Genomic DNA, 21,787 nt, shown 5'->3' with positions numbered 1-21,787 from the left:
CAGTGTCACCCACCCATGCTACACTGCTGGATGAATACAGGATGGGGTTTTTTCCCCTGCATAATTGATACTTTTTTTTTGTTGAGGAGAAAAGCTGTTTCTTTCCCGGCCTCGCCACCATCTGCCTGCGGCGGCTGTGGAAGGCAGAGCCCGGCAGCTGTGGGCCTGGGCAGCTGCTCGGCCTCATGGCCAGGTCCTAATGCAGGGGGGCTTTGAGCCAGAGCAGAAAACAGGGGTTGTGGGACAAACATGGATCTGCCTCAGTGGAGCTGGCAGGGGGACCTGTTTCTAACCCAGACAAGAGTCTGTGGGGTTGGCTCCAGTTGGAAATGGTCTGTCTGGATTTGCAGGGCTGGGCAGCAAGGATGAGCACAGAGCAGGTCTGGCTGAGGCATCCAGGAAAACAAATGCCATCCCAACCTGGCAGGTTTGCCCTGGAGTGGTCGTGCCAGGGACCCCCGGGCAGGGGCGGGTGGATGTGGTGCTGCCTGGGGGTGGAGCAGTGTCTGTAACCAGTAGGGCCAGTGCAGAACCAGTGGAGCCTGAAGGGCCTCGGGAGGTGGGGACAGGATGCCATCCTGCCTGGGTTGGAAGAGCCCGGGGGAATTCTTTGTGCCAGCCCTGAGCACACACTGTTGCACCCTCCCACCCACACCCACGCTCGGCTCTTCTCTTGTCCTGCTTCAGCTGGGACAGGCAGTTCAGCTCCCTGATCCAGCTGAATACCATCCCATCTGTGCCTCCCATCATCCCTCTTTCTCCAATTTTCTGGTTCTGCACATTCCCCCCAGCCAGTCCCCCCTGCAAGCGTGGGGCTGTGCTTGAGCCAACTTCAAATCGGCCACAGCAGCCCTGCTCCTACTTATTGGTGTTTGTGTCCACATTGTAGACACAAGAAGTGTCCCTGTCCCCAAGGAGCAGCAGGCAGCACCCCTGGGCAGCACAAGTGGCTCTCTCCAGGATGGACCCTTCCATCTTGGGGTCAGTGCTGCTGTACGTGCCATGTCCTTGCATGCATGGCAACACTGCCCACCTGCCCCCTGAGAAATGGCCTCAAAATACCCCCTTGTGCAGGACCGTCCCTGTCTTTCTCACAGATTTGCTGTGGGAATTCAGTTCTGCAGGGCCTGGATGCTCCAGCCTCGCTGGTGCCTGGCACAGGGTGCTGGGATGGCTCAGAGATGGCAGGAGGCCACGGCATCTGTCACCCTTCTCCACATCTGTCCCACAGCCCTGTGTCATGGCCAACAGCCCAGGAGGGACAGAGGGGTGCAGGGGGTCCAGCAGTGTCTTGGAGAAGGATGGGGTTGGGCAATCAGAGGGATATTTGCAGTTCAAGGCGGTGTCTTGCAGTGCAAGGGGTGGTCTCATAACGGGGGGGGGATTCTGCAGTGCATAGGGGGTCTTGCAATGTGGGGAGGTCCTGCAGTTCAAGGGAGATCTTTCTATGCAAGAACAGGTCTTGTTATACAGTGGGGAGGTCTTGCAATTCAAGGGGGCTCTCGCTGTTCCTGGAGGGGTCTTGCCATGCAGTGGGGACTTGCGTTGGAAGGGGTGTCCTGCAATTCAAGGAGGCTCCTGAAATGCACGGAGGGATCTTGTTATGCAATTCATGGGGGCTTTTGTAATGCAGGGAGGGGTCTTGCTATGCAGTGGGCATCCTTCATTGGGGGGGGTGGTCCTGAAATCCAGAGGGACTCTTGACACGCAGAGGCGACTTGCATTGTGTGTGGGGGTCCTGAAATGCAGGGAGGAATCTTGCCACGCAGTGGGGGTCTTGCAATGGCCGGTGGGAGTTTCTGCAATTCAGGGGGCTTTTGCAATGCAGGGGAGGGTCTCTCCATGCAGTGGAGTCCCGCGATGGAGCGGGGGATGATGTCCTGCGATTCGAGGGGGCTCTCGCCGCGCCTGGAGGGCTCCTGCCCTGCCGCGGGGCCCCGCGGCGATGCGGGGGGCGGGCGGGGGTCGCGGCGGGAGGCGGCCCCGGCGGGCGGGGGGGCTCGGGGGGGGCGGTACCGCGGCGGCCGCGCTATAAAGGCGGCGGCGTCGGGGCGGGCGCGGCAGCAGCAGCTCTCGGTGTCGGTCGGTCGGTCCGTGTCGGTCGGTCGGCGGCGGGGCAGGATGACAGCGAACGGGACGGCGGAGCCGGTGCAGATCCAGTTCGGGCTGATCAACTGCAGCAATCGGTACCTGACGGCGGAGGCGTTCGGGTTCAAGGTGAACGCCTCGGCCGCCAGCATGAAGAAGAAGCAGATCTGGACGCTGGAGCAGGACGGGGAGGACTCCAGCGCCGTCCTGCTCAAGAGCCACCTGGGCCGGTACCTGGCGGCCGACAAGGACGGGCGGGTGAGCTGCGACAGCGAGGAGCCAGGCCCCGACTGCCGGTTCCTGGTGGTGGCCCACGGCGACGGGCGGTGGTCGCTGCAGTCCGAGCCCCACCGCCGCTTCTTCGGCGGCACCGAGGATCGCCTCTCCTGCTTCGCCCCCGCCGTCTCGGCCGCCGAGAAGTGGAGCGTCCACCTGGCCATGCACCCCCAGGCCAACCTCTACAGCCTGGCCCGCAAGCGCTACGCGCACCTGGGGCCCCGCCGCGACGAGCTGGCCGTGGACCGCGACGTGCCCTGGGGCGTGGATGCCCTGATCACCCTCCTGTTCGTGGACCAGCGGTACAGCCTGCAGAGCTGCGACCACCGCCTGCTCCGCAGCGACGGCCGCCTGGTCCCCGCCGCCGAGCCCGGCACCGCCTTCACGCTGGAGTTCCGCTGCGGGAAGGTGGCCTTTCGCGACGGGGAGGGCCGCTACCTCGCCCCCTCGGGGCCCAGCGGCACCCTCAAGGCGGGCAAGAGCGCCAAGGTGGGCAAGGACGAGCTCTTCGCCCTCGAGCAGAGCTGCCCGCAGGTCGTGCTGCGAGCCGGCAACGATAGGAATGTCTCCACCCGGCAAGGTACGAGGGGACGGACGGGCGCTGGAGGTGGAGGGAACGGGACACCTCGGCCGTCCCGGAGTGCCTGGGGTGTCGCCGTGCGCCCCTGCACCCCTCGAGTATAGGCTTTCCTCGGGCATCGCCTGCCCCCAGCAGCCCGCTGCATGCCTCAGACATCGGCATCCGTCGGGCATCTCCTGCCCCGAGCATCCCCTTCATCCCCCCGGCATCACCTCCCCTGCATCACCTCAGAACAACCACCTCGGAGTGCCCCCCACCCCCCCGCAGCACTGCCCCCCTGGCAGCGCCCCGCACCCCCCAGCATCCCCTGCCTTCCTGCAGCAGCCACCCCACAGAACGCCCCTTTGCATCCCTCCGCCATCTCCTTAGGATCGTCCCCCACTCAGACCCCTTCTCACACCCCTTCCCTGAAGCCCCCATCTCCCCCGGGCACCCCCCTGCACCCCTCAGCATGGCTGCCCGCCGTCCCTCCCCCAGTCCCCCATCATGATCCCCCCGCACCCCTCCCACATCCCTTCCCTTCCCCCTCCTGCATCCCTCCAGCATCGCCTGCCTGGGGGCCCCCATCCCTCCTGCACCCCCATCCCTGCAGCATCTCCTCCGCAGGGTGCCCTGGGGGGGAGGGATGGCGAGGGGCCTGCCTTGGGGTGCAGGGATGGACAGGGAAGGGGGCTGGGAGGGGGTGGATGAGGTCTTCCCTCGCCGTGAAGGAGGCAGGGCTGTATCCGTCGCCTTCCTTCCTGTGGAGCTCATTGTTCGCCCAACAAAGCCCCCGCCAACCTCCCCTTTCCCCGAGCATCGCTGAGCCGTGTGCCCTGCGGAGCTGGGGGACTGCGGGTCCTCAATGGGGCTGCGGCTCCTCGCAAGGGCCTGGAGTTTCCCCTGGGTGTGGAGGGCTGGGATGGCAGCGTTACATAAAGGGCTTTGACAAAAACTCCCGCATCCACCCGCACAAAGGCAGCCATTCCCCCCGCTCCCGCTGCACCGCCCGTCCCCGTCCCCCTCCGCTCGCCCGAGAGGCCACCGGGCCACCCGCCTCGAGTGGTGCCACACGGCAAAGCTCCCCGGGCACGTGGCCACCTGGCCACCGAGCATCACACCCCCCAGGGGTCCGTGCCGGGGGACGGGGGTCCCTCTCCGCGCTGCCGAGGGGTGCAGGGCTGTGGGACCCCCGGGGCACATCCCCGGCGCGCCGGGTCAGGCCGGCGCACGCCGGGCGCGGGATGGGTGCGAGCATGTCTCGCTGCAGCAAAGCCTGGAGGAACAGCGGGGGATTTTTTTTTCTGTGTATATGTAATAATTCAGGGTTGCAGCTTAACCCTGTTCCGTGCCTGGGCAGCTCTGTGCAGGAGCTCCCTGCCTTTCTCCTGTTCGAGGGCAAGTCCCGCGCTGCAAAGCAGCCCCTTAAAAATAAGTAATGAAGTCTGCCAAGACGGGCAGTGGGGATTGTTTTCCCAGGCACAGGGATTTGGGGAAGAGGAGGAGGATGGCGATGGCGGGAGGATGGCGGGAGGCTGCCGCAGCGCTGTGGGGGAAGGGCGGCTGCAGCCCTTTGTCACCAGAGATGGGGAAACCAGATGTGGGGGGAGATGTGAGGGACGGGGAGGCGGTGGTGCGGGACCCCGTGGTGGTGGGGGACCCCATGGAGCGGGTGGGAATGCTGCTGGCCGATCCGCCGGCTTTGTGTGGTTTGGAAGGGACGGGGAGGGGGGGGGAGCAGGAAGGCGGGGGGGTGGGGGTGCACAAATCTCCCCAGCAACAGGGGGCTCTGAGCTGTGCCCGGCCCCTTTCCAAGCAAAATACAGAGGGAAGGGCTGCGCTGGGGCTGCACATCCTCGCTCGAGTCCGTTTTGGCCAGGGAAGCCGTTTCCACTCGGTTAATCCTTCCCGATGGCAGCGAAGGGCTGGGAGCTGCCGCTTTGTGGGGCTCGCCCTCCCTCCTCCCGTTGGGAAAGTGCCTTGTCCCAAGGTTACCAAAAGGCAGCCCCAAAGCAGCCGTCGGAGGAAGCGGTTCCAGACAGCCCTTTCCCCCGCCGAGCTGATAAGCGCCGTGCTGTTGGCAGATGCGCCCATGGCCACCGGGGATGGGGGAGGTGGGATGTGGGATGCGGGCAGGGAACGACTGCAGCTCGGCACAGCCTCGTGGGAAAAGGCTTCTTGTTCCTGCGTGGAGTCAGGGAGGGAGTGGGGACGGCAGTGCCCCCCCCCTTCCCGTGCCTCATGGGAGGAGCAGGGATGGAGCCATGGGGCTTCTGTGGCTCCCTTGGCTGGGATCCAGCCTTGGGACAGTGTTGTCCCACCAGTGCCAAGTCAGCGCCTGGCTTGGAGTCTCCTCCCTGTCCTGGGGATGGCTGGTGTCACCATCCCCTGCACACTGGGCACTGGGGACCACAACACAAACAGTCCTGGAGGAGGAAGGGGTGGGTGCCAGCCCTGCCTTTGCTCTGGCCCTGGCGCTGGGGGTGTCCCTGGCACATTTCTCCTGCCTCTAGCCCCAGAAGGATGGGATCCCTGAAAGCCCCCATCTCCCCATTGCCCCTCAAATGGAGCAGAGCCGGGGTGCTGCCAGCAGTGAGCAGCCTCCTCCCTGCTCAATGGCTCCTTTCTAGCCCGGCTGTGGCAACAAAGGGCCCTTTGTGGGCGTGAGGGTCCCCGGGGGCAGAGTGCTGGCGTCCTCCTGCTGGGACCCTGCCAGCCCCCTGCCCGGCCACGGTGTGCCCCTGCCCTTCACCCCTATGGGGGAGAGGGTGGGCTGGCTCGGGAGTGAGGAATTCCAGGAAAATGGGGTCTGGGGAGGGGGTCGAGCAAGCAGAGTGGTGATGGGAGCACGCCTGGGCACACGGTGCTGGCAGTGGGGAGCTCTGCTCCAGGGCCAGGAGCCCTCCCAGCATGGGGTGGGCTGGATTTACCCCCCTCAGTTCCTCTCCACGAAAGGCAGGGAGATGTGGCTCCAGGGTGGGGGACATGCAGGCATAGATGCACATTTCCATCAGGAGATGCCAAGTGGCCTGTTGACACTTGGGGGATACCACAAAGCCACAGGAAATCCACAGGGAAGGAGGGGTGGGTTATTCAGGAAATTCGTGTTTCACCCCCACCTGTGACCCCCTTGTGGGGCTGCACCCCCAGCAGAGGAGTTGCTGGTTCCATAGCTCCAGGCTGTTGCTTTTAGACGAAAACCTGTTTGGATTTCTGTAGGGGTGCAGTGTAAGCCCAGCCCAAGGGCAGGGATGGGGCAGGATGAGCCTGGGAGCACGTGTGCGGGGTGGAGGGTGCCAGAGCCCCACAGGGAGCCCAGACCCGACCCGTGCCAGCAGCACTGGGTGCAGCATCCAAATCCAGACTGCTGGGACACGAGGACCTGAAATCCTGCCTTGCTGTCCCGAGGGACTGGGGGCTCTGTGTGATCCTGCCAGTGCTCCTGTGCAGGGAGCTGAGCTTGGTTTTTTTCAGACATAGCCGTGGGGTTTTTAAAAAGGGAGTTGGAGGATGGGAAAGATGCTTCTCTCCATGGAGTGCATCCCACTGAGTCTCACTAGCATCCCAGGATGGCTCATAGGAGACCTTCTGTGCAAGCTGAGTGTAGGGGGAAAGTTTTCTACATGCCAAAAATGCCCCAACGCTGGGTCTGCAGCCCCCCGTGGTGTGGGGCTCGACACAGCTACAGCAAACTCTGCTCCTTTAGATGGAGAAGCTCGCATCTGTGGGAGCTATGGGAAGGGATGGGTGTGTTCTGAACTCTGTGTACATCCACTTAGGCTGGAGAGTAGCAAGGGATCCAGCACCAATCCTTCAAAACCACAGGATTGGCAGCAGCTGGAAACCTCGGCAGTTGAGGACTTGGGGAGCCCTTTCCTGCTCCAGTGCTGGCTCACCCCATTGCCCTTCCCTGTCTCTCCAAGGACCTTGAGCCCAGGGACTCAGGATTAGGAAGCCCTGGGGAGACACTTGCCTCAGCCCTCCCACCTCCAACCTCTGCATCCTCCCCAGGATCCCTGTAGCAAACCCGTGTTGCAGACGGAGCCGGAGGACATCCCACACCAGGAATTTTGGGGAGTGCAGGTGTACCTCCCAAAGAGCCGCCGTGTGCTCACCCCCCTCCCGCCTCCAGCTGTAATTAGCAGCTTCGTCAAGGTCATGCAGAGCAGTGCCAGCTCCAGACTGTAAATTTACCAGGAGCGTTAATTAATCCATGATTGCAGTGGGAGCGGCTGGGCCAGGCGCGGCGGGAGAGCGGGTGGACACGGCTCCTGCCACAGCCCTGGGCTGCCACAGCAGGGGCGTGGCTGGGGGACAGCCTGTCCTCCACCACGGGGACATCTCTGTCGGATCTGCCTCCTCGCAGCCCCTGCTTCCTCCAGTTCCCCCCATCCTGCCCAGCTTTGAACCCCCAACTCTCTCTCACTCCAGCTCAGTTCCAGCCCTTTGAAGCCTCCTCCTGCCCCAGCCGTAGCTGCATTCCTTTCTGCTGAGTTGGTGTAACCCAACCCCACACTGCTTTTGGGGAGGGGGTGGTGGGAGACCCTCCTGCTGCCAGGCCCATCCAGGAAACAGGGAAAGCCAAAACTCTGTGCAACAGCGAGTGTGGAAAATGGCACAAGAGTGTTTGTGTGGGAGAAGGTGGTGGGTGTGCTGTGCTCTGTGGTGGGGGGTCTCTGGGGAGAGGGGATGGTGTTTGGAGGCTCCTGGCAGTCTCTGTCCTGTCTCCAGCCCATCTGATCCTTCTCTGTGGCACAAAGCATCCCCCTGGCTCTCCCCAGCACGATCCCTGCAGGTCAATGAGTTCTTCCCCAAAACATGCAGTGATGGGAAACATCACCATCTGCTCCTTCCCCTCAAACCACGTGGACAGCTCTCAGGTTTGGGGGGTTTGGAGGTGAGTGACTGGGGGCAGCATTCCCCTCGCTCAGCCCAGTCTCTCCATGAGCCCCAGCAGAGCCCCTCTCTCAGTTTTATGGCTCTGGATTGGAGCTGGAGCTGCCTGACGCCGGGATGCAAAATGAAAACCAAATGTTTCCACAACCGCCGGCTCAGCCCGCGGCAGCTCTGGGAGGCAGCGAGTGTGGGACGGCCACGTGAGCCAAGGGTGTGGCCAGTGGGGCTCGTGGCCTTACAGCACCCACTGTCCCCTGTGCTGCCCAAATACCCTGGGGAGCAAAACACCACGGTGGCTTTGTGTCCATCAGGAGAGGTCATCCAGTTCCAAGCCCCTACTATGGGCAGGGACACCTTCCACTAGACCAGGTTGCTCCAAGCCCCATCCAACCTGGCTGTGAACACTTCCAGGGATAGGAGCTGCAGGAGGTGCTGGAGGATGCCTGGCAGGAGAGTGGATGCTGTGAGCGGGGTGGCAGCCATAGGCCAGTTTGGATGTGGGAGATAAGATTGTGGCCCCTGGGAACAAGCCTGATCCCTTTGGGAAAGGTGGGAGACCAAGATGCAAAGCAGAGGCTGCTCCTGGGCACCTGGATGGGGATGCCTGATTGGAGATGCAGATGGACAGTGGGAAGCCCCAGGGAGCTGTGTCTGCAGGACCTGTGGGAAGGCACCTCCATGGCTGGTGTGTAGAGGTAGATGGTCCCTCCCCAGGTGGATGTGGCTGGTGGGAATTCTGCTCTGGAAAACTCCTGGTTCCACTAAAGTGCCATCCCTGGGCTCCTCTCACAGGTTACAGATCCATGTCCCACTGGTGGTACTGGACCTACCTCCACCCATCCCAGCTATAGGCAGGCAGGGAGCAGTGGGGCTGAGCTCCACATCCCGGCTCCCCCCCTGAAACCCGGCATGGCAGCTTGGCCTCTTGCCTTGGCTCCGGGCTATGGCTCGTGACTCACATCCCCAAAGTGGTTTTAGGCAGAAATCCACCAAGCTGGAGAGCTCTGGAGTAGATTTGGCCCCACTAGGCCTGACTAAGCAGGTTTCCTCAGGCTCAGTGCCTGTGTTGGACGTGCACACACGGCCTGGTGGTAGCCCCAGGACTGGCTGCATCCACCTCTGCCATGGAAGTGCTGTCTCTGGCCCCTCTGGTGCAGGGATGGGTCATCCTGGCTGGGGAACAGGCTGGTGCCGACGGTTTTTGGGAATCAGGGAAAGGCTTGGCTGCCCCAAGGCTTTCCCAAGCCTCCTGTCCCTGCACACCTCACCACCCCAGCGGGCTGTGACAATTTGTGGATGAAAAACGGTGCCACGGTCCTTAAACATGCCACGAGCTGGGATTCATGGGTGCTGCAGTGGCCTCTGCTAATGGTTTGAGTAACCTGGCTGTCATCTTTGGGAAAAACTGCAGTCCTTTTCCATATGAAATATTTACACTGGTCTTTGCTTCATCATAACGGAGCCGGAGAGTCAGGAGTGGAAGCTCACGGCTGCCTCAGCTCAGCCCAGCTCTCGTTTATGGCTGTAACACCAAGCAGCCAAATGAAAACCTGCATTTGAACCCAAAATGCCAGAGGGGAATCTGTGTGAGGGATCTGGGAGTCACCAAAGCTCAATCAGGGAGCAGGAGCCCCTCTGAGTTGGGTTTCCTGGCCCTGCACCCAGACCTGCTGGAGATGGGTTGTCATCCCCCCGCTCCCTGGGATCCCCAGCTCCATCTGTCTCTGCTCTATAGGGATGGACCTCTCAGCCAACCAGGATGAGGAGGGTGACCAGGAGACCTACCAGCTGGAGATCAACAAGGACACCAAAAAATGCGCCTTCCGGACCTACACTGGGAAGTACTGGACCCTCACCTCCAACGGGGGCATCCAGTCCACTGCCTCCACAAAGTGAGTCCCCTGTCCCAAGCAGGGCCATGCCTGGGCTTCAGGAAACCCTCTGCATCTCCCAAGGGAATCCAAGGGGGATTTTCCAGCCTGGGTGCTCGCCCCAAAACGCTTCCCAGCACAGGCAGTGAGTGCATTCCCCAGAAAGCCAGGGATGGGCTGGGGTTTGCCGCCCACGATGCTTGGCAAGTCCCTGGGGTCACGTAATCCTTCCCGGCCGGCTGGGGCTGTCGAAATGCTTTTCCCTGCAGTTCAACCCTGACAGCCAGGCGGAAACCCCAAAAGCACATTTGGCTGCCTGCCTGCCTCCTGCCTGCGGGGCAAGGGCTTCCCAGCAGGATGGCCACCACAACATGGTTCATCCTGCAAAAACAGATCGAAGCAGGGTCTCCTGATCCAGCCGTGGCCCTTTCCAAGCCAGCAGGGTGGCACTGGCAGGGCCCCCATCCATCACATCCCGCTGACTGCCCTCTCTGCCCCCCAGGAACGCGAGCTGCTACTTCGACATCGAGTGGTGCGACAAGCGCATCACCCTGAAAGCTGCCAACGGCAAGTACGTGACGGCAAAGAAGAACGGGCAGCTGGCAGCCTCCATGGAGACAGCGGGTAAGGCACCCCCTTGGGGACCCCACCCCGCACTGGGGCGGCAGGGGATGAAAAACGTCCCCTCCCTGAGCCAGGCCCTCCTTCCAAGTGATGCTCAGGGATGCAGGCAATAAGTTTTCTTAGTGAGTGTTTCATGTGAAGTGAGACGGGGGGACGTGGCAGGGGTGAGAGGCGGGTGAGGGGTGTGCCCCTCCTCCTCACTGCTGCCTACCAGCCGTGGGGTCTGCTCTGTGCCCCCGGCTGCTCTCACAGCCCCTCTGCCCACAGGTGAGACGGAGCATTTCGTGATGAAGCTGATCAACAGGCCCATCATCGTCCTGCGTGGCGAGCACGGCTTCATCGGGTGCCGGAAGGTGACCGGCACCCTCGACTCCAACCGCTCCTCCTACGACGTCTTCCAGCTGGAGTTCAACGACGGCGCCTACAACATCAAGGGTGAGTGTCCAGGGGTGGCTGTGGGGTGACGGCCATCGGGGTCCCCATGGTGGCTCACAAGGCCACCTTGTCCCCTCTCCTGCAGATACCACTGGGAAGTACTGGATGGTGGGGAACGAGTCGTCCGTCACCAGCAGCAGCGACACCCCCGTGGACTTCTTTTTTGAGTTCTGCGACTATAACAAAGTTGCCATCAAAATCAATGGCAAATACCTGAAGGGGGACCACGCCGGGGTCCTCAAGGCATCGGCCGACACCATCGACGCCTCCACCCTCTGGGAATATTAATGCACTTTAGGGTACCTCCCGTTGCCAACTTCTCTTTCCCTTCCTCCGTCCTCTTTTCCTTTGGGTTCTGTTTCTCCTCTCTGTAACAGGATTTTCAGACTGGCTTGTCCTTCCCTCCTGCCGTAGAGTTGGTGCATTATGTGGGAGGTAGGTCTCCGTAAATCCCTGTAAGAACTGGAAAAGTGGTGGGGCAGCCTGCCTATAGCTTTGTAGAAGGGTCTGTCTCTATCCCCCATCCCTGTTTCCCTCCAGGTTTGCTGGGCTTGGAAACCGCCGTATCCCCCTCCCAGCCCCGAGCATCACCTTAGGTAGTTGATTATCCTCTCCTTGATTGAAAAAAGGGAATAAGATCACCTCTGAGCTCACTTCTGCCATATCAGCACTGGCACTGCCTCAGTCTGTGCTGCCAGTGTCCCCTGGAGCATCCTCCCATCCTGCCCTGCTCCAACGAGGGGCAGAGTGACGGTGCTGGGCTCAGCCAGCTCCTCCTGGCTCCTCTGGCAGCTTCTCTCCCCTCCTGGCTTTCAGGGCAGGTCCATCCCCAGCTGAGCTGTAAGAGGTGACCTTACATATCACAGCATCCCTGGGGACGGGGCTGGTGTGTGCTGGCACACATCCCTGCAGAAGGGCCAGCAAGCTGCCCCCTCCCCTCCCCATACACCTGGAAATGATTCTTTAGGGTGATCCCGTCTGGAAAGCCTCAGCCTTTCATCTCATAGAGCCCTGCGCTCCTCATGTCCCTCTGCCCCTCCTCACGCTTCTGGCTCTGGAGGAGCACCCCAGACCCTGATGGTGGGTCCAGCCTGGCAGGTGCCTGCCCTGAGGCTGGTCCTGCTGCTGTGCCTGGAGGGAGGGGCGTGGGGGGACACAGAGCCAGCCTGTGCTGGGGTGGGGGCTTCATCCAGCCCACCTCTCGTGGGGCCTCGGTCCCAGCAGGAGCCTGGCTGGCCCACGCGACCTCCCCGGGGTGGTGGCTGGAAGCATAAAGTGCAGATTTTGGTTTACAGAATAGAAAAGTTCCTTAGCAAACTTTGCACAGTGATACTTGCTCAGTACCTTTGTTGTTTTTTTTTCTTCCTCTCTCATAAAATACTGGAACAGTGAAGTGAATCACTGAACACCTAATGCTGAATTAGGAAGCGCCCGCTCCTGCGGGCTCCCCTGAAGGGGCAGCTCCTGGTCCCGCCACCCCCGGGGCACCTGGGCTGGGCTCTCATGAATCACAACCCTACTGGAAAAGAAAAAAAAAAGAAAAAAAGACCAAAACAGTATTTTTGTTAGTCTCTATTTATATATGCTCTCCATGGCACTGTGTGACCAGCTGTTGTCTGTACTAGGTCTGCATTAGAGTTTAACGCTGTCTGTAATGGGTGATGCTACGTGTTCTTTAGGGTGTTGAAAGGCACTTTATCCTTTGGGGCCTTCCCAGGGCTGGTATTTGCTCCCTGCAAACACACCAAGGAGCCTTTTCCTGCGTGGGCCCCCTGCAGGGGGGAGCGCTGGTCCCAGCCCACGCCAAGGGTGCTCGCGGCATCACTGCCGTGCCAAACCAGGGCCGGTCCCTCTGCCAGAGGCCAGGCAGGGGCTCGTCAGCCTTAAAGCCATGAGGAGGGACTTCCTCCGTAGGAGCTTGGTGCTAAACTCAGCTGGGAGAGCGAGCGACTGTCCCCTGCCAGGGGGACAACTCCGGGCTGGGATCCCTTGCCGGCGCAGGGGATCCCGGCTGGGACTCTACCTCGGCTCTGCACTCACATCCAGGGGCTGCCCGTGCCCCCCTGGCTCCACGTGCCCCCCCGGGCACCACGCTGCCCCTTGAAGGACCAAGTGTCTTGATGAAGCCCTGCGTGATCCTGTGACTCGACACACACTTTCGCTGGCCTTCACCCCCACCCCGTGTTGCCTCCTCCCTGTCCCTGTTGCAGTTCCAACCATGTAATTCCCGCTCCAGCTTCTCCCGTGTGACACTAGGTCAACATCTCTCCTGTTTCCTCTTATCGGGTGTCGTGACTCTCTGAAAACATCTCACTCTGAAAATTTAAAGTTTTGGGTTTGTCCATTTTTTTTTTTATTATTATTATTTTTTTGTAAGTGCCATTTGTATAACTTAAAAAAAAATAGCTTCAAATGGAGAAAGATTAATTAAAAAATAAAACCTGCATTCGGATTCAAACTGGTGTGTGGTCTGTTAGGGCTGCAACGGCCTTTAAATGAGAGGCATGAGCCCATGGAGATTTGGGGTGGTGGAGCCTTTGGGGACCAAATTGCCTGACAAAGATTGGGCTGGCTCTAGGGGGCTGAGGAGTTGGTGGGAAGGGAACGGTGACCAACAGGCTCATCTCCGTGGAGCAGGTGTAAAGCCAAAGCCAGCTGGAGTCAGGGTCACCTCTGGAGATGCCCAGAGCAGCCTGAAGTCACTGAGCCCACAGGGCTTGTCTGGGAATGGGTGACACATGGATGGGTCAGGGGGAAGCACCAGCAAACCATCTCACCTGCAAAACCAGCTCTCCTGCCCTTGCAGTCAGGAGCAAAGCCATGCCCTCAGGGAGCTTTTTCTCCTCCTGACTCCAGTGTTTCACCTCCATACCACAGCCCAGCCAGGAGGGAAGAGCAATGGGATGTTGGTTTTGGGTGCATGGTTTAGTGGGGGTCAGCAATCAGCCCCCTCTGCTCAGTGATAAGGAGAAGGGGAAGATGGACTAAGGAGGGAAGGAGGTGGGGAGCCCAGCCCATGTGTCCTGCCAGAGCAGCCTGGATGGCTGGGATGTGCCCACAGCCCTCCAGAGACAGCTGAAACCGGCCCTGAAACTCAACCAACCCACTCTGGTGTGATGCTGGGGCTGGGCCCAGTGCTGGCTGTGCAGGGGGGGTGCAGCAAGTGCTTACGGGGGACTGGGGCCAACTCCTGCACTGAGAGCAGCCACCCTTCACCACCACAGCCTGGCTGGGCACCTGCAGGGCACTGGCGGGCTCCTGCTTGGCTTTAAAAAGGTAAAGCTGGTTTGAAAAAACCAAAGTTTGGGAAAGGGGAAGCGCCCCAGCTCCCCCCAAACACACACTGTGGGGGGAGAGCGGGAGGGCTTCGCCTGCAGAGACCGTCACCATCAGAGGGGGGTTTGAGCACTGCAAGGGCCAAAGGAAGGAAGGATGTTCATTCCTGACTGTAAACAGGGAGAAATCAGGGCAGAGCAGGAAACGCTGAGCAGCTCCAATTGCCCTCACTGTGACACCCGTGTGTGCCTGGCTGTGGCACCAACTGTGACACCAACTGTGACACCCGGCCTGGGGAGGAGGCAGCTCTGCCAGCTCTGGCAGTGGGTGCCTGCACAGGGAAGGGACTCTGGAGCTGCAGGAAGGACTCTCATCCTTCCCCTCTCCCCCAGCTGCCAACACACATTTCTTTTTTTCCCCTTAAGGCCGAATTCTGCATTTACCAACATTCACCAACACTCCTGCAAGAGGGGAACCCCCCCCGCCTTCCTCCCCATCCTGGTTTCCATTTACAGGAGAGACTGGAAACCATTTTCTACCCCATCCAGTTTTATCTTGGGAGCATGTGGAACATATTAAGCTGTTCCAGGAGGGTCAAATGGGTTTTGCCTTGCGACCTGTGGAGCTTTCACTGGCACAGGCTGGGATCTGGCCCCACGCCCTGGCATTATACCAGCACCAGGCTAGCACAGGCAGGATGGGAGGATGATGTTTTGGCTGTTTCAAAAGCACAGAGGTAAAAGCCAGAGTGCACAAATTTATTTACAAAAATTCAAATTACAATATAATACAGGAACTTTTTACACACAGAATATTAGAACTGTTTACTACCAGAATGTAAAGAAAAATATTTTTTGGGGTTTTTTTTCTTTTTTTTTTTTTTTTTAAATAAACCACCTATTTATTTTCAGCTATTGTTATACAAAGTTGCAGAACATGCACATCTTTACAGGTTTTTTTTCTTTTAATACAACATTTTGCTAAGTGCAAATACTAAGTTTCTCTCTCCACCTTTAAGGCAAGTAAATGGGACACTGCAATTAGCCATAAGAAGTACCTGTTATGGGATCAGCCTGGGCACAGCAACCTCCCCGATGCCTTTTGACCTTTAAAACCTTTAAACAAGTGGCTCCAAGGACTGTGGGGCAGGAGGGAAAAGGGGATAGAGGAGTTAGAGACCAAGTCACAGCTGGATCTGGTGGTTGTGCAGTAAGTTTTGGGGCTTTTTTCTTCTTTTTTTTTTTTTTTTTTTAATAAATCAACAGAGACTCAGAAACCACAACTCAAGGTCTCTCAGGTTAGGGGGGAGGAGCAGCCATGAGCTTTGGCTGCAAATTTTTTTGGTGCCAGGGGTGTTTCCTTGGGGAGAGGAGCAGTGTTGGGAGCCCAGAGCCAGGCACGGTGCACATCACAGACCAGGCATCTATTGATCTTCTCTTGGACCCAAATAAGCTCTTGGTTTTGGAAGGGGACATGGGAATCACAGTCCTCTCTTCCCCTACATCCTCCAGGCTCCTCTAGGACCATAACCAGGGCAGCAGTGACCCTGATGGATCAGTCACCAACCTCTGCCTGACGCTTCTCCATCCCTCCTTGCTCTCTCTCTGCACTTCTCTCTGCCAAGGCTCAGTTCTCCATGCCCACACACCTCTAGACACACACTAAAAGGTGGGACTGGACCACCAGTTTTTGCTGGATCACCATCGTATTTCCTTCATAGTTTGGGCCTCTGGTCCAGCAGGTGAGCTGTGCCCCAGCTGCTGCCCCCACCCTCCTCTGGGGAAGGGCCAATGCCTCAGGGACCCTGGAGGGCTCACCTAAACCAGCCCTTGAGCCCAAAGAATCTCACCTATTAAAAAAACAGGATTGCCTTTCAACAAGGGAAGCCCCCCCTGCTTCTTCTGACCTGTCTCTGTTTTCTTACCCCCTGCTGCTGCTGTGACACATCCCTCCCTCCCCAAATCCAGCAGGACACCCTGCTCCTGGCTGCCACAGGACTCACTCGGTGCAAGGCAGCATTTAAACCTGGCTAAAACCCAGCTGAGCAGCAATTCATAAAGCTCCTGCAGCCCCCAGAAATAAATTAATTTAAAAAAATTCCAGCAGCAAGGGAATAGCAGTTGGTTATTAATGCCAGAGAGACCACGGCATGGACGAGCCGAGCGGAGCAGCCACAGGGTATGTTCGACCCACAGGCAATGGGAAAAATTGCTGTCTGAGCTCCAAAAGGCATGGAAGTCCCCTCTGGGAGACCTTCCTGGGGACAACAGTCCCCAGATGCTGTCCCAGGCTCCTGTCCAGGAGCATCCCACCGACACCCTGCACCCAGCACTCCCTGCACACCCAACACGGGCTGGGGTTGCGGAGAGCAGCACACAGGGGTTGGCAGGAGCTGTGAGGTGGAGACAGGGAGTTTTACCTGAAAAAAAACCCAATTAAACCCATAAAACACCTGGATGCTCAAATACAGGGGAGAATAACAGGAGGAGAAATGCACCCAGAGGGTTCCCAGCAGGACAGAACAGGATGAAGCCCAGAACAAACCATCTGGAGAACAACAGCACAACTGGGCTGCTAAAAGCAGTCCAAGAAGAGGGGTGTTTTTCCACTCCAACCATTTTCTTTTCTAGAAGGGGCCTGTACCAGACAGCAAGCCAAGGGCTGTGGGGAAGAGGCTTTGTGCCACCCTCCTCCCACAGCCCAGCACTGCACCCGCCGCTTCTCACAAGGAAGTTTTGCTTTTCCCTCACTTCCTAAGCCCCGCAATACACAGGTTTAACTTTTAACACGCTTTTCCAAAGCCAGTACAGCTGACACACGCATTTTCAGAAGTTATTTAGTGCCATGGAAGCAGCCAGCTTCCTGCAGCATGAGGCTACAGTTGCCTGTTGGGTTGTGGGGGTTCAGGGACAGGGGCTCCTGGCCCACCCTGTCTGCATGCACAGCTATGGGAGTCGTTCCCACTTTTCCTACTACAGCACAAAGCACTGCCTACACATCTATCCGGGTGTTTCCCAGGCAGTTTTTGTAATAAAGGGCACAGCTTCAGCTCCAGGTGGTTCCAGCTTCTGTCTGAGCGCTGCAGCCAGAAGCTGGAGGAGGTTTGGGATGCCAGAGGAGAACAGCAAAGCAAAGGCAACATTTTGGAAGCACCCACCTCTGGGGGAAAAGACTGAGCCCTTCAAAGGGGGGAAAGTTCAGTCCAGCCAAGGATTCGGGTGCCCAAATCTGCCACTTGCTAACACCTCCCAAACAGAACATGGCTCTGGGCTTCCCACAGATCTCAGCAATGGGATGGCTGCTGCAGCCCCTCACTCCACTTGCAGAGTGAGGAGTGCTAAAAATGCAAGATTGACTTGGTTTTGAATGGTTTATTTCTGCTGGGAGGTGCCAGCAGGGTCCAAGGATGCTGGAGAACATGGGAACCCCAACCCTGTGCCTCTCTGCAGGCAGAAGGATGGGGCAGCCACCTCCTGTTACCTTGTTCCTGAAAGTCTTACTCAGATGCCAAGTCTCTCCACCCTTCTCCCAAGACTCACATGACTGTGCAGCAGCTGCTCTGGCCAGCAGGAAGGAGGGATTTTTGGAAAGCCCCCGAGGAATGGCTGTATCCTTGTGCTCCACAAAGTCTCACTTTCCCTCCCACCAGCTGCCTGAACAGGCTTTGTCAAAACAAAACATCTGGATGCCCAACACAGGGTGGAATTCCACCCCTTGGAAATGCAGCACCAAGCCCTGTTGCAGCAGGGCTGCAAATGCTGGATTGCAAAGGTTTGGAGAAGCCCTAGAGAAGGTGCAGTGCAGGGACAGTGAGTCCCCTGGCTGCTGGCTAAACCCAGAGGGGCTGGAGAGGGAAGAGGGTGATGTGACGGGGTGGCTTTGCCCTGCAGTGACTCTCCAGGTCAGAACCGGTGCCGGGGCTGAGGGCCAAAGTGCATAGGCAAGTTGGGCTCCAGCTGCACGTTGATCTGGGGAAAGTCAAAGTTCACCCTCATGTTGGGCAGTGGGGGCACGTAGGGAGCGGGGATGGGGCCGATGTTGAGGGGGATGTTGTTGTACATGGGCCGGACGGGAGGCAGCGGGAAGGGCGGGTGCACGAAGGGGTAGGGGGGCATCCGGGGTTGATGGAAGTTCTGAGGGACAGGTCTGGGGATTACTTCAATCCTCTGGATCTTCTCCACGGGCTTTTCCACGGGAGGGCCGATCCGCTTGAAGCTGTTCTCTGCAGAGGAGGAGAGCAAAGAACCAGTCACCCCACAAACCGAACTCCCCAGGCTCCAAGGTCTGACATTTGCCATCGGCCTCTTCCATCCCCAGCACATTCCAGAGCCTGTTTCTCCCCACAGCATCACTGCTTACCCTTCCCTTGCTCCAGGTGCCACGGAGCACAGCACCAGCTTTCCAGGCTGGCTGCTTTATCAGTGCCACCCCACAAAGGGGAACATCCCCTTCTCTCAGGATGTGGGGCGGCCCTTGTGCTCCCCACAACACAGCACAGAGGATTTGCTGCCCTTCAGCTACTTTGCCAAGTGGAGAGGGGACAGGTCTGTGTACCCACGACACTTGGTGCCACATGAGAGCTGGACACAAGCCTTGTGCCTGCCCATAGTCCCAGCAAAACTCTGCAGGCAACAGCATTTTAAAGCTACATGGGTTCCTGAGAGGAACAAAAGCCAGTGAAGACACAGAGACTTGTCAGTAGCTGGTAACCCTATGTTGTCCCACTATCCTCAGTCTGATCCCAAAGCACAGCTACAGACTGGGACTTACCTCCATTCTTCTTCCTTTGCTCCTCTTCAGCCTCCTTCTGAATCTCCTGGATTATCTTCTCATCGTCTTCCTGGAAATCAGAGGAATACCCAAAGTCAGTGGGATAATTCCTGCTGCAGCAGCCTTCTGTTCTCTCAGTGCTGCTTTTCTTTTCAGCACAGGGAAAACAGAAAAGGGTGAATTTGGCTGCATTGTCCTCCTTTGGGGTTGGCCCAGGTCTAGCCAAAAGCAAGGCTGCAATGGGGGAACTGCAGCACAAATAACCTGCACTCTATGGAGTATGACCAAGAGGCTTGGATCAGCTTTCCAAGGAGATCAGCACTAAAATTCATTGACTTGATGGAAACCAGAGAACTGCAACCCAGTTCCACCCCTCTGAAGAGCTGTTAATCTTTTAAATGGCAATAGTCTATTAAATATTTACATTATACTAGCACTTGTAGAGTTTTTGGCCCAACAGCTGGAATTAACACAACTTAAATCCTGGCTCTAGTAGCTAAATGGTGCCATTTAGATCTTATCTGTAACTCTTAGAAGGGCATAAATCGCAATATGTTTCTTTAATGTCTGTCTGGAGGTTATAGCAAGAATATTCAGAGCTGCTGCTGAGAACACAAGGACAAGCCAGAAATTGAAATTGTCCTTCTGCCTCTCATCAGCCTCTGTTCTCTCGACGCAAAGGAGCATCGGCGAGATCAAACGGCGCGGTGAGGCCTCGGGTGAGATTCTGCACTGCACCACACAAAAAACAGCTCTCAGGGTCACAGAGCCCACAGCTCTGAGGACAGAACTCCCTCCCAGTGCCAGGCACTGCCATATGTGCAGCAATGGCAGCGAGGTCCTGCCGATCCCTGCAGGGCTGAGCTGCTGCTGCTCCGTGTCCCTCAGGGTGAAACCCTACCTGGCGCTTTCAGAGGGAGCAGCCAAACCTCCTGGAACGTGTCTGATCCTCGGTGCTGGTTATTAGGGAAGGAAGGCAGAGAACAGGAGCTGTTGGGTGACACATAACATCAGGCACTCTGTGCTCCTGCACCCAAAGGAGCGTTTGGTTTGCTCCAGCAGCTCTCCTGCAAGGGGAGCAGGAGAGTACCCAAGAACCCCACAAGGTACAAGGCTCTGCTCTGTTTGATTCATCCTAATTTCAGTACTGCCAAAGCACACAAATTTCATCCTGAACGCTTTCAACATGGAAAATTAGGTATATTTTGAAGAGTGCTCTGGAACTAAATTCAAAATATGCTTCATGTGTGCAGCTATGTTGATATTATTTTAAGCTTCCCAGTTCTCATCTCACAGTCCTGCACGTGTCCAGCAGCAATGCCTGGGAAGCTTGGGGAAAAGTCCCCTCCTCCACCACCAGATAAGGTTTCCCTGGGAGACTGCAGTTATCTTAATGTGCAGAAAGCAAAAAACTCAATACTTCCCTCCCTTTTATTATCCTGTGAGTCAATGGTTAAAATTAAGACTTTCCAGGACATGCCTTTTTTCTTTTCCAAGCAGGCTGCTTCCATGGACTGTTAATTACAGCCTATCTATCTCCATAAAAACTGCTGAAGAATGGCTCTTCTGAGCCTATAGGGAATGTCTAACTACCCCCCTTGTATCAGATTGTGATGTTCCCTGGCTGGAAAACCACCTGGGCATGTTCCAGAGGCAACCAAACATCCCCTGCTCCTTTGCTGCCACAGAAGTGCTCTCAAAGTGTGGCCCCAAAGCTTTAAGACTTCATATTTTTTAATTCTCAGACTATCTTTTTGCAATGCTGTTGAAAATGGAGATAATCACCACTCACATTTTATTGCTACTTACTGAAAAAGATGTACTTGAAGGTGTTTTGTTTTTTTTTTTTAGTTATAAGACAGGAAATATATTTTAAGCTCAGCTGAACAAGATCACCCTATCTCCTTTCCTAACACAAAGGTACAAACCTCACCTTAAAGCCTAAAAACGTGCAGAAGTGTCTTTTAACTTCAAAATAAAAAGCTTTTACTTTAGTCTGTGATTATGAAAGAAATTCTTTCCCATGAGGGAGGTGAGGCCCTGGCTCAGGTTGCTCAGAGAAGCTGTGGCTGCCCCATTCCTGAAGTGTTCAAGGCCAGGTTGGATGGCTCTTGGAGCAACCTGGGATAGTGGAAGGTGTCCCTGCCCATGGCAGAGGGGTGGAGATGATTTTTAAGGTCCCTTCCAACAAAAATCTACGATTAACCCTCTGAAATGGTGCTTTCCAGGGACACCACCACTGGTGATGCTGCAGTTCCAGTCAGCCCTGCACAAACCTGGAGAATCAGACACACCAAGAGCACAACTCTGCACATCCTCCTGCAGCAAAGGCTGCTCGACCCTCCCAGTTTAAACTGCAGCTGACCTCCTTCCTAATGGGGCTGGACACATCCATCTGCCCCAGGGCCAGGAGCCACCTGCACCCTCACCAGGGTGACGCTGCTTCAATTACTGCGGCTCCCAGAGCGCCACGGGAAACACGGAACAGCAAACCCCATCTGCCAGACCTCCAAAACGGCTCCTAACTCCCAAGGACAACATAAAACACCCCCCCACAAATGCAGCAGCCAGAGGTCCCCACTTAACCCCTCTTGGGTTTCAGCTCACAGCACGCCCCGGGTGCAAAAAACCTGCCAGGAACAGACCTGGATCAGGATGATGAGTTCCTGACTAATTCTGCAAATTGCAGCAGAGGCACAACAAACCATGTGCCCAAGAACAGCACTTATCAGCTCTGTTGCTTCTCTGCTGATAAAAGTGTATTTTCCCATTGGAAGGTTAAGAAGTGCTTACGCTTAATCCCACATACCAACCCTTGGCCTGGAATTATTTTTTTTTTGCATCAGTATTTCTGAAAAACTGGTATCCATTAATATCAAAAGAACAAAAATACATTGCACAAGATACACCTTCCTACTTAAGAGGTTGACATTAAATTTGGCAAGTGATGAATACACAGCACAGTTCAATAACTGCAGTATTTAGGAAAGGG

At 57.1% G+C, this 21,787-nt stretch overlaps 2 protein-coding genes across 7 annotated transcripts in view; one reads left to right on the top strand and one right to left on the bottom strand.

Moving 5' to 3' along the window:
- The first annotated feature begins 2,075 nt into the window (after positions 1–2,075).
- FSCN1 (fascin actin-bundling protein 1) lies at positions 2,076–13,188 on the top strand. Its single transcript, XM_051778322.1, has 5 exons — positions 2,076–2,944; positions 9,555–9,711; positions 10,193–10,314; positions 10,582–10,749; positions 10,835–13,188. The coding sequence occupies exons 1-5, from the start codon at positions 2,122–2,124 to the stop codon at positions 11,035–11,037; spliced, it is 1,473 nt and encodes a 490-aa protein (XP_051634282.1). The 5' UTR covers positions 2,076–2,121; the 3' UTR covers positions 11,038–13,188.
- Positions 13,189–14,762: 1,574 nt separating this feature from the next.
- Positions 14,763–21,787, bottom strand: part of RNF216 (ring finger protein 216) — a 77,309-nt gene continuing 70,284 nt past the window's right edge. For all 6 annotated transcript variants that reach the window (XM_051777920.1, XM_051777905.1, XM_051777910.1 and 3 more), the window contains 2 exons: positions 18,796–18,865; positions 14,763–18,247 (listed from right to left, as the gene is read on the bottom strand). In XM_051777920.1, coding sequence (XP_051633880.1) covers positions 17,928–18,247; positions 18,796–18,865 — 390 coding nt within the window. In that variant the 3' untranslated portion in view covers positions 14,763–17,927. The remainder of the gene's footprint in view (positions 18,248–18,795; positions 18,866–21,787) is intronic.

The sequence above is a fragment of the Manacus candei genome, unplaced genomic scaffold (genome assembly GCF_025592945.1).
Source record: "Manacus candei isolate 608988 ecotype Guabito, Panama unplaced genomic scaffold, ASM2559294v1 h1tg000002l, whole genome shotgun sequence".
NCBI classification, from domain to species: domain Eukaryota; kingdom Metazoa; phylum Chordata; class Aves; order Passeriformes; family Pipridae; genus Manacus; species Manacus candei.
Note: the sequence above shows the minus strand (reverse complement) of the source record. Positions and strands in the feature narration are given on the sequence as shown.

What these genes read in the sequence shown, in the direction of transcription:
- FSCN1 (XM_051778322.1), top strand. Translation starts at nt 2,122, where the DNA reads ATGACAGCGAACGGGACGGCGGAGCCGGTGCAGATCCAGTTCGGGCTG. An exon ending in CAGTCCACTGCCTCCACAAA is followed by an intron (nt 9,712 to 10,192) that starts GTGAGTCCCCTG and finishes TCTGCCCCCCAG; the next exon opens with GAACGCGAGCTGCTACTTCG. An exon ending in CGGCGCCTACAACATCAAGG is followed by an intron (nt 10,750 to 10,834) that starts GTGAGTGTCCAG and finishes CCTCTCCTGCAG; the next exon opens with ATACCACTGGGAAGTACTGG.